The 12,694-nt window shown below is 30.8% G+C and overlaps 1 protein-coding gene across 1 annotated transcript; it reads left to right on the forward strand.

Annotated features, from left to right (window-relative positions):
* The first annotated feature begins 1,305 nt into the window (after positions 1-1,305).
* LOC132725785 (histone RNA hairpin-binding protein-like) lies at positions 1,306-12,686 on the forward strand. The gene is made up of 8 exons (XM_060710969.1): positions 1,306-1,362; positions 5,746-5,868; positions 6,248-6,319; positions 8,343-8,414; positions 8,745-8,840; positions 10,386-10,493; positions 11,199-11,348; positions 12,107-12,686. Coding segments are annotated over exons 2-8 (837 nt in total). The 5' UTR covers positions 1,306-1,362; positions 5,746-5,866; the 3' UTR covers positions 12,444-12,686.
* The last annotated feature ends 8 nt before the right edge of the window (positions 12,687-12,694 follow it).

The following is a 12,694-nucleotide window of genomic DNA, read 5'->3' on the forward strand; positions in this document are numbered from 1 at the left end:
TTAAATCAAATTTAAAAAAACAAATACGTAAAATCTATAATAGGCGCAATCTTCAAAATTCCGAAAAGATATTTAGAATTGGTGTCTATATACTTTTTACCATTAGTTCTCCATTAACCTTAATTAGCATAGGCACAATAATTTAGTATTAATAAGAGATAATTTAAGATTAATCTACCTGGGTATAATACTGGAACCTTCAAAGATGCACATCATGTCAAACATGGAAAAAAGACTCGGTTTCAAAATTATACAGTTTTCCAGTAATTTATTTATATTTATTTTATTTGCAAATCACATATCGCAGTTACATAAACATCACTAGGCATATACATATAGCAAATAACAATTTAACATATAAACTATCATTTCATAAAAAAATATATAAATGAATTTTTTAAAGTATGGACTATGGTATAAGTTAAGACGAAGGTAACAATCATGAAAATCAAAGATACAACAACCCAAAACATAATAACTAAGAGTACAAAAATTTACTTTAAACTACTAACATATATATATTATTGTCTATAAAGTTAACATAGGTGATATAGACGAGGATATCTAAAATATAAGTTATGGTTTTTTTTTTCAATGGGGAATGGAAGAGTTTAAATTATTTTATCTAGTGTTTTTTTTTATGAATAAGAGATATCCGAACAAAATTTAGTTTTATATAAGTTGGGCACTTATTATTAAAAGTCTTATGCATATGACAAAAGCCTTAGCTGTTTTACTCAATTTTTAATATTTAGACTGTTCACATCTGTAAAATCTGAAGGATTTTAACTAGTCAATGGATGGCTATCTTTAATAGATCTAATGACTTACTTTAGCCATTTGTAGTTTCTTTTTCGTTCTTTATTCAAACTTTCATACCAAGAGAAGCAAGACTTGTCAAAATGACATAAGATTAAAGCTGAACAAATCAGTTTTCTACCATTAAAGAATATACATCTGCTATGCATGTAAAAAATTAAGCTTAGCGTCTACTTTACATATACTTGCCATTAATTTCTTTTTCTTCACCAGGTAAAGTAATTATATATGAACAATATTATTGATCATTTTCGTTTGAAATTATTTACTAACATTTTTGGTAAATATTGGTGTTTTTGTGTAATTTCAATCACCCCGTTTACGAGCAATGCTACGCATGCGCATAGTCTTGGCGCGGAATATGTACACAATCTTTTGTCAAATTTATCGCTCAATTTCTTTTGTTCCGTAATTTTAAGTAACTTTTCTAAAATTATAATATTTTGAAGTAACAAAGATACAGGTATAAAAATGGCTGAAGTTCACCCGTATAGGAGACCAAAAACAGCGCAGAGCAACCTCGGCCAAGTACAGGATTGACCGGTAAAGTTCATATTTATTTTTTAAAATTTTTATAAAGATATTTACAGCACGGTTGTAGATCGCAATAAGATTATATGATAAAATTTGTGCATGAATGTTTATTTTTCCACCTGCAGATATTTATATTTATTTAATTTTACCCATGAAATATGGTGCTATATCAGTCAAATATATTTCATATTTTTGAAAAATAAATATGAAATATAAATATGAAAGTGGGCGGAGTCAAAACTCATATTTATTTTAATGTACTTCTTTCGCCGTTTTGTTTGAAAAATCTGATAAATACAAAACAACTTTTTCTTGAATATTGTTTTGAAAACTAGCTAGCATGATAGAAAACGGTCTAACTAAGAAAATTAATCCGAACACCAATATCTTTAATTCAGTAATTAACGCTGTACAGACGTTTAAAGAGTTGTTTACATGACGTCACAATATAGCGCCAAACAGCGCGTGCTTACGCATAAATTACTGCGCGCTGTACAATTGCAGTTGGTAGCAAGCAAGGGGATTCGTCACCATTTTCTTTGACAATGAAATTAAATAAAAAGGTTATTTTTTCGTTTTTCGTGAAATATGGTATATATTTTCACTCAACATGATGAAATGCCACATATTTTCACTCGCCGTACCGGCTCGTGAAAATATGTGGCATTTTATCATGTTTCGTGAAAATATATTCCATATTTCACGCAAACGAAAAAATATCCTCTTAATATTTATAGCCAATTAAATGATCAATATTTTATTTGTATTTTGTTGTAAATAATTTGGGTACGTTACGATACCGAAATCAACTTGATTTCGGTAAAGTTACCGAAATCAACTTTTCATTACCGAAATTAAGTCGTAAAAACCAACCTAGTTAAAATATTGCTATTATTTCTTCATTATTTGATGAAAATTAGTGAAATAGACTTTCATTTAAAAAATCTATTGAAAATATTTTATTTTAATGATGTTATTAACAAAAATGTAATTATTGAGTTACTTCCCTTTGTTCTAAACAACACGTTGTGTTTAGCATTACCGAAATCAGCTGTGAAGTTTAAATTATGTATATAAAATACATGTATAATACATATATAGTGATTATTTAAGATAATCTATGTTTTTGAAATTAAAGAAAACCCGATTGCATTGATGAGAGCGTTCAGTTGCAACTGAATAGATATCGCGGGTAATATCTAGCTGTTCAGTGCATCCAGACCACACCACGGGGATGCGCTCTCTTCATGGCCCATCTTTTTTCTTTTCTTTATCTTTTCTTTTGTTTTAAGCAATAAAATATATTGCAGGTTTAGAGATATTTGGTACACAAATTATGTATGTACAGCAACCATTTATTACAAGACATTAGCACAAGCATGTAATATATCTGCACGTGATTGTCGTGCATAACAATTTTCTAATCAAATAGTATTTTTAAAAATCTATGATCGGACTTTGATGGAAAAATATAATACTCTGTAATATGAGTTAAAGCTAATTATAAGTTTTGTACATGTTTATGTTTTATGAAGAAAAAATATCCAACTTCAACTGGAAGTTTATGATTTTCTATTATAAATTTGAATACAAATGCATAATTCGACTGCTCTAAAAGATTTCCATAAACATTGTATAATGTATCAGGCAGTAAAATTGGAAATTGGAAAGTTTGTGTCTTTCTTTTATTGAACAGTTAAACTGTATATTAACAAATCGCTAACATATGTTATGGGGACTCTTTATTATAATATCTAATTTTATCACACACCCGTGCCGCTTTTGCGACTCCGTAAATATGGTATTGCACGGCCGTGCATATATTTTGACGTGACGTCAATAGCGTTATACAAACATAGTGTAAAGACGCGCTAAATGGTAGCGTTATACTATAAGCGCGTCAATGAAAAATGTCTCTTATTTCACTTCAAACAGCTTTATTTTGGGTACGTGATAAATAGAATATCAAATTCGTTCAATTTCAATACTGAATTTATTGCACTCGTTGAATAAGATAATATTATGCTCGCAAGAGGCTCGCTTAATGTAGTTTTATTCAACTTATTCAATAAATTTGGTATTAAACTTACACTCATAAAATATCCTCTATTTATATATTTTATTAATATTTCATTTATTTAAATGTTTATTACGAAATAAACCGATGGTCCATTATAATCTTTTATCTTTAACATACATTGTATGTCAACTGTACCTCCAGTCTTAATTACTTCACACCTTACTTAATACGGTAATACACAACATGTCATATCGTACAAGTTACAACATTACATAATTAAAATTTGTCAGTATAAAGTGTGCCATTTATTCCATCATATAAATCATCATTCATATATATCAGCCATTCCATAAATTTATGCTGTTTACAGATATGAAATTTAAAATGATTATAAATCGATCAACATAAAATCATGTCTTAACAACTTTTTCAATAAGTAGAAAATGTAGTTATTAATACATTATAAAGTATCCGGGATATCAAAAAATTGCGTACATTTTTAAATTGAATACTGTGATAATTTCCAGTCAACTATTTTAATAATGATCTAAATTAGGCGGATAACTTAAAACACAATTTTGTTTAATCTTGTATTTTGAAATCATTAAGAAACATCTAAGAGATGATACGCTGCTATGTTATCTAACTCAAGGGAAAATCTAAACATTGAAAATATGCAATATGAATTAAAAACTTAAAACTCACTCAAATATCTTTTTTTTTCTCATAGACTTCTGAAATTCGTGCAAATTATTTAGGGGTTGTTCTCATCTTTGAAATGAAATCTGATTTAATTTCGGTAATGCAACACATTAATAACAAGGGAAGTAATCATGATATAATATACATATCCGTCAATAACATCATCATTTTTTATAATTAAATATTATTTTCCTTTGTTTATGGTTCAGTTTGAATGATTTTATATTAATTAATTAAACAAGATCTATTAAAATGTTTATTTTAACTTTTACAAGCCGATTTCGGTATGGTAACATATATTTCGGTTCGTTTAGTAATCCTGATATTTACATATTTGTTTCTAATTTCATATTTATTAATTATTTCGAACTGATTTTTTGCATGAAAGTCAAACTAAACCTATTGTAATAAATTATAATGAAAAAACATAATAAAACGCTTAATTGTGATTTTACAAGCCGATTTCGGTATGGTAACATATATTTCTGTTAGTGACAAATCAGGGAAGTAATCTTGATATTTAGTTATTTGTTTCTAATTTCATAATTATTAATTATTTCGAACTGATTTTTTGCATGAAAGTCAAACTTAACCTATTGTAATAGATTATAATGAAAAAAATATATTAAAACGCTTAATTGTGACTTTATAAGTTGATTTCGGTAATGAAAAGTTGATTTCGGTAACTTTACCGAAATCAAGTTGATTTCGGTATCGAAACGTACCGAAATAATTTGGCTTTACGGAAAATTATAGGCATTCTCCCCCAAACTGGTCCCCCGTACAGTTTCTCCTCCAAATCTGAAATATGCAAACTGTCCCCCATCCCCCTTCTCAATTTTCTATTATTTAATTTGAATTTTCATATTTTATTGATGTTTTAAAGAAATTTTATTGATCATGTTATTATTAAAGAGCGCAAATTTTATGACTTTATAAGTTTATTATGAGAAATTTTATAAATAGGGATAAGGGTGCAAATATTTTGTATGCTTTTCTCTCGTCTCTCTTATTTTGATTGTCAAATTGTCTGTTAACAATTCGTTTACCTCTCAATTACAACCAAGGAGAAATTTAGTATGTCTGGCTATAGGACGTACTGCTAATTTCGAACACTGCTTAACATCATAACAATTCTTACTATTTTTATGTACAACAAAGCAAAAATTGCCTGAAATTCCTCTCGAAAGACAAACACATTGAAATTTACCCTCCTGCATAGAGCTTTGATTCAGTACATTTCATCGTTAGAACCTAAAATTGATTTAAAAGACAATTTACAGATAAAATTCAAATAAACTTTTCAATATTTTACATTTATTTACCTTTACAAATCTTAATTACTCAATAAAGTGTGACTAACAATAAGAATATACTTATCACCATTGATTACATTTAACTTTTTCACCTTTGTTTAACTTAGATACAAAATATAAAAAAAGTTTGGGATGAAATGTCTCGGTAAAATTTCATAAAAAGGAGAGTTGAATTGTCTGGGGACAGAAGTACTTGCGGGAACGACAGCTTGAGCCTCAGGCTAATTTTTGTCATAATCAGCTTCTATCCCACTTACCTGCCTGTTTCTTTTATTGGAATTCTTGACTGAAAATAGGGCTTGGTGTGATGTTTTTAGTAGCTTAAATTTTGAATTTTATTTATTTATTTATTAGGAGAGGTAATAGACCTGATAGTGAAGGACCACTTAGCCCTTTACGAAGCCCACTACGAACAGATGATGGCCTTCATAATGCAAACAGAAGAAGAGAAAATAGACGGAACAGGTTCCAACAGATGTAAGACTGTAAAATTGTTATTTGTTTTGTTATTTTTCATATTCAATCACTGGAAAAATTGTGAGTCATAATTTAACAATTCTCAAATTACTAAAGTGAGAATTCATCACAGATGAATAACTGAATCAGTTAAGAAACTTTAATCTTAAACTCAAAACTGAAAATGTGGTTTTCATAGGAACAACATACTTTATATGTTTGTTTCAGTGTATAATTATCTAGTTGATGGATTTATACAAATATTAAAAGAATAATAGAACAACTATTTGTTTCTTTCTTAAAATATAACTATCAGCAAGTTTTATTAGCTACTTTTGTTATATATCTTTGTCTCATTTTGTGTGATGTATGAAAGGATTCATATTCAAAATATTTTCAGGGACACCCCAAGTCCAAAAAAGAATGAACTGCGCTTGAAACTTGATGAATTTCCACCTCTGCCAAATGAAGCGTAAGATAAATGTTTTGTTTTTAGATGTAAAAAAAAATAAAAAAATATCTGTAAATGTTCCTGAACATGTAAGGAAAAATATAACATTAAAACATTTTGTATGAAGGAACAATTCAGCCATTTTTGTTTTGGCATAAATAAATGATTGAAATACTTGTTTTATTCAAGAAGATTGCTAGTAGTCTAGTAATGTTTTTTTTTATTCATTTCTTGATAGAAATGCTTTGCAAACTTGCCTATTTCAAACTACTTTTTGTGTCGCCTTGAAAAGGTGACATATAGGGGTTACTTTTGTCGGCGGTGTCGGCGGCGTCTGTGTCTTGTCGGCATCCGCTAAAGCTTGTCCGGAGCATAACTCAGTCACTATAAGTCTGATTGACTTCAAACTTGGTATGCATGCTTCTTTCAATAACCCGAAGTGCAGTGCACAAGGACCGGTACTCTGCAGTTCTTATTTTTTGAGTTATTGCCCTTTGTTAATTTTCATACTTTAATTTTGTCCGGGCCATTTCTCTTCAACTAAAAAAGCTATGGACTTGAAACTTCATAGGATGATAGATCTCATTAAGAAGAAATGCAGTGCACAAGAACCAGTACTCTGCACTTCCTAATTTTTGAGTTATTGCCCTTTGTTAATTTTCATACTTTATTTTTGTCCGGGCCATTTCTCCTAATGTATAAAAGCCATGGACTTGAAACTTCATAGGATGATAGGTCTCATTAAGAAGAAGTGCAGTGCACAAGAACTGGTACTCTGCATTTCTTATTTTTTGAGTTATTGCCCTTTGTTTATTTTATTACTTAATTTTTGTCCAGGCCATTTCTCTGAAAGTATAAAAATTATGGACTTGAAACTTCATAGGATGATAGATCTCATTTAAAAGAAGTGCAGTGCATAAGAACTGATACTCAGCATTTCTTATTTTTGAGTTATTGCCCTTTGTTGCTTATCTTACTTTATTTTTGTCCTGGTCATTTTTCCTCAAGTATGAAAGCTATGGACTGGAAACATCATAGAATGATAGATCTTATTGATAAGAAGTGCAGTGTACAGAAACTGCTGCTCTGCACTTATTATTTATTTAGTTATTGCCCTTTGTTATTTTTCATATTTCATTTTTGTCCTGGCCATTTCCCCTAAACTACATTGTTCACAAGGCGACACATCCGACTTGCGGAGTTCTAGTTTCTGTTTTACACTTGGAATTCTGTTTTACACTAATGACTTGGAAAAAAGTAGTTTTTGAGAACTTTTGCAAATTAAGCACTTTAAATTCCTGAAGTCTTAACTTTCTGAATTTGTGAAATGGATTTACCCTGCTTTGAATCTAGACTTTTCCATTTAAAGTTAAAGGAATATCAAGATCAAAATATAAATAATGAGCTACTAACGTCAAGGCTGGTCTGGCTCTATACTGGTGGCAAAACATAATCATTTCTTGTTTCGGCTAGGGCTGTTACAATTACTCTGATACTTGGATATTTGTGAATCAGACCGTGGCAATATGTATCAAGTGTTAGTTCCAAGATCATTTATAAAAAAAAATTTGAACTTCTGAATAATGAAAAGTTCTAACTGAAAAACTAGCGTGTCTGACAGTCACTATTTAACTTTGTATTGTTTTCTTTTCCCATGCATTTACCCTTTTCTCAAACATTTGTTTTATTTATTTTTATTAAATTTAAACATTTAACTGTTGTTTAAAACCATGTAGAAGTAATTCTTTATGTTTATTATTATTTTTCTTCAAACAAAAAAGTAATTACTTTTAATTTTAAAAACTATTAGATAATAAATGGTATGATTCTTGAATTGTCACGTTTGATTTGTGGATCGGATGTGATCATCATTTGCCTTGCAATACACAGCCCAAGTTCCAGCATGGTTAAAGCTTGATACCTAATAATTATGTATTTAAACAGTATTACAACACTGTTTAGAACACTGTACAAGTGTGTGAATACAGTGACAGTGTGATTTCTGATTTCTCAAGCATTATAGAATTTTTATTTTTACATTCAGATGGACACCAGAAGGCAGTAAATTTTTTGAAACAAAGATTGACTGGTCAGCTGAAACAGAAGTTGATAGACAGTAAGTTAAAGTAGTTAACTAATTAATTAGGACTTCCAAGATATTAGGATTTTTAAGCAGGTGCTACATAGATGAAGCCTAAGTCCTAAGACGAGTAGATAGTCCCAGAATTTATCAATATTTACGTTCCTTGCCCAAACTGGCAGCCATTTTGGGGGTCAATATTCTATATAATATAGTTGACATGATATAATATGAAAACATAAATGTATAGGCATAAAGAAGGAATGTATTAAAACTGTCACAGAGACTAACACAATTACTGGGCATTTTTTCGCCTGATATTTTTGTTTTTGCAGTATTAATCTTTACCATGTCCTTTATTTTCAGGCCTAGAAGAAAACTTGATTTGCGCGAAAAGCTGAATATATCAAGAAATTTAAAGTCAGAAAATGTGTCAAATGAAAAGATCACACCTAGAGCGCCGTAAGAATAATTTAGATTATAGAATTGATTTTGGAGTCTGTAGAATGTCTATTTTGTTAAGGAATTTGATGGTTTTATTTTGTTAAGGAATTTGATGGTTTTATTTTGTTAAGGAATTTGATGGTTTTGTCATGCTTATTTGATTCAGAGCTTCCGTTAGGTTTCAAAATTTGGAAGTCAGAGACTGAAAATTGTCTGACATTGGAAGTCATATTATATAGGTAAAGCTGGAAAAACATTATAATTTCGAAGTCACAAACCAAAATCAAGAAGTAAATGACTCCCAAACTTCTGTTAATGGAAGCTCTGTTGATTAATTGCATCATCTTGGAATCAGTTAGCTAAGGGTAAATTAGTGGAGACATTTTGAATTGAATTTCCCACAGGTTATCACCTTAGTGCAGTAACTGGTTAACTCCTATTAAATTTGAATGGGAGTTAACCGGTTTCTGCACTGTGACGACATATCTGTCATAGAATTCTGGCTGTAAGGTGCGTGATGAGGTCAAGTAAATTTAATTATTAGCAAGCCAGTAAATAGGCTGACCAGGGGTCTGTTATGATTTATACTATAATCAGAAACAAAAAATTTTGCTTTATAATGTAATCATTATCTGATTAGACATGTTGTGTGTGACTTAATGTTTTCCAGTAGTTTGTGAAGCATAACTACTACAGTAGTACTTTTAATAAAGTCCTTAACTAGACCTTCTGAAGTCATAATGGGATACAAAAAAAAATGATATACAGAATTCCCAGAATGCTCAAAACAACAAAATTGAAAATGTTGCAGGCTAGGTTTGATTGAGTCTGTTAATGAACGGTACTGGAAAGTGCAAGTTATCGTCCATCAGTGTTGCATCTAGGCCGCGCGATTGCGCGATTTGCGCACTTTTTATGCAGATCGCGCATTTTAATGAAGTCAGTGCGCGCCAAGTCGCGCATCTGATGATCTTTTCAACTTAATTCAGTTTATCTTCATTGTATCTTAAACGATTCAGCCATGTTTGTTTTCACTCGTGGTTATGACTAAAATACGTACTAAATCGCGTGTAGCAGCCGACTGAGTCATCACGCATGTGTTTTTTAGTATTCGTCAATATTTTATTTTTTCTACTTCCGTTTTTGAGCGGACAATAACTGTCAAAAATGCCTGAACGTAAAATAAATGAATTCTTTTCGGTATGTCATATTGTAAGGTAAAAGTATGTCCCCCACATTTTTTTCAAATCCCCCACATTTTTCAATTGAGTGGGGGACAATCCCCCATAATTTTGAAATTCTAGATGCAACACTGGTCCATGCCCACTAGCACTGACTTGAGCAGAATTCAACATTTAAACATGACAATGGTGAAATTTGGAATTTTGAAACTGTTCATACGGCCGTTATCATGTTACCTTCAATGTGACATTCCATGAACATTTACTAGCAAATGAACTTTCCCACAGTTGCTATGGCATGAGAAATCTGAGAAAATAAGTTGTTCAAATTTCCATTTTATATCGTATGAATTATAAGACTTGACATGATATACTTTTGCAGGTTATTTGAGATAGAAACAGATGAGAAATTATTGAAGAGGAGGCAGAAGGATATAGATTATGGGAAGAATACAATCGCTTACGATAGATATACAGAAATGATCCCAAAGTAAGTAGACAGATTGCAGTATGAGTTGAATAGAATGATTTGTTTTCTCAAAAGAACATCTCACAAACTGTGTATAGCATTGTGTTTAGGTTTTGGCTCCTAAACCACACTGAGTTAAACTTCTATAACAATGTTCCTTGGGTGATTGCCTGGCAAAGTTTCTCAAAGAATGCTTGCATTTACTGTAATAATCCTTAAGAGACCTTTTAACAAAAATTGTCAAAATAATCAAAATAATTTTGATACACCACAAGGAGTGAATGGTCACCACTCTGTTTTTTTAGGAAATTTGGAAAATCATCATGTTAAACGAAGTCTGCTTATGATATTATTTAATAGAAATAATTATGTGACCCCTATTTGTACCTAGATTGTTTTAATAACTTTGTTGCATTATAATCATACACGTTTCCTTGGTCACATTGTACATATATCTGCCGCTTACTGCTGTGGGTTCAAATCCAGTCTTTAATTTTAGGGAGCTATCAAGCTAGGTTACAGAACTATTATGGTTCTACTGTGGTACCCATTCATATATTAAATACACAGAGGGGCTCCTGAGGTCTTTGTCCACTAGTATAACTGGAAAGAAAAAATAGCTGAATAAATATGTGTTTAATAAAAAAGACTTACTTTTACTTATTGTTGCTTGGATATACCTGGTACTTTGTATAATTATTCTATGAATGACGTTTTCTTTAACAGGAAGAATCGTGTGAAGGGTGTACATCCAAGAACTCCAATCAAGGTGCAGAAAGTAAGTCGTAGATCTTGGGATGCTCAAGTTAGGAATTGGAGAAAGACACTGCATCAGTGGGACCCACCCAGTGACAGTGCTGTTGATGGTTTGACTGGGTAAATGTGATACTTATATTTTAGATTTCTTATTGTTTCTTTTCTTAAACTTTCTTTTCTGGAGTTATAAAAGAAATTGCTATGGGTAATTGCTATGTAAATTTGACATTGAACATACAGATGATCTTGTATTGTGATATTGCTAAATGGAAGACAACAAAAGATGTCCATTATTAAATGTTCTCAGAATAATGATTTCTATCAACTTGTTTGACAGTCCTTAATTATACAGCCGTGTGTTCTAACAGCCTTTGTATGCGTTTAAATGCTTAACATTCATTGTTACCATTCAAATTCCCATAGTGGTATTTGAAAGTAAACAGTAAGAACTACTTTCGTTTGAGAATGTTTGTGACCCGGTGTCTTGTGATAATCACACGAGATATATTAACTTAAAGCTAGTTTAGTTATCGCCCTTTGGTTACGCCTTTTGTAACTTGCTTGTAAATGTCAACGGCTCGAAATTTTGTCATTAGATTTAGACCTATTCATGAGTTGAATTCCTGATGTGTCGAAGTTTTTAAGCAAGTCCCTTCAACTTCGGCTTACCGAAGTTCAGCTGTAATTTATTTAAGTGCTTAGCATCATTGATTAAGTTTAAAAAACAAAACAAAACAAAAAAACAATTTAGAGGATATGTTAATAGTGGTTGACCATATTTCCATCACAAAAGTATTTCTGTAGTATTTATTTTATAACCTGTTTTATTTAGAGTGATTTAGTGGAATGATATTGACAAGATTGATTGATTTTTACAGAGTAGCTTTCCTTGAAGCAGAAGACAGAGATTGTATGGACTCTAAAGATCACCTTACATGTATTAAAGAACATGAGATGATGGAATCTACACATTCATCTGATGCTGATGATGAGCACTGTAGTCAAACATCAACTTCCCCAGGGATCACCCTCACGCCAGACGTTAAATGTGGTCCATTTAAGTTCCCGAAATCCGGTTCACCGAAGAAGTCAAAAACACAAACTGGTGTAATAAGTGCTACTGTAACAATTAAAAAAGAGAAGGAAAATGATGATGGATTTTTCTCCGGATTTGACGTTGAAGAACCTATGAATGAAGACATGGACACATTGTAATCTTGTTTTTATTCTCTCATCTGTATCATCTACATTTATATATTATCATAATCAGGTAGTTCTGTAATCTCTTATAATATTGACTTGTTACAACCATCTAATTATTTTAAATTAAACTTTTGTCTATGTTTTGCAACACAGAATTTGAATAAGGGCAAGAAAACATGATAGAACTTTAAGGCTTTATTCATTTAAACATATAAAACAGTTTGCACTCAATGTATGTGTTTAATTGTTGATGACACAAAGGG

Source organism: Ruditapes philippinarum, unplaced genomic scaffold (assembly GCF_026571515.1).
Source record: "Ruditapes philippinarum isolate M1 unplaced genomic scaffold, ASM2657151v2 ctg3723_1_1_1_1, whole genome shotgun sequence".
In the NCBI taxonomy this organism is placed as follows: domain Eukaryota; kingdom Metazoa; phylum Mollusca; class Bivalvia; order Venerida; family Veneridae; genus Ruditapes; species Ruditapes philippinarum.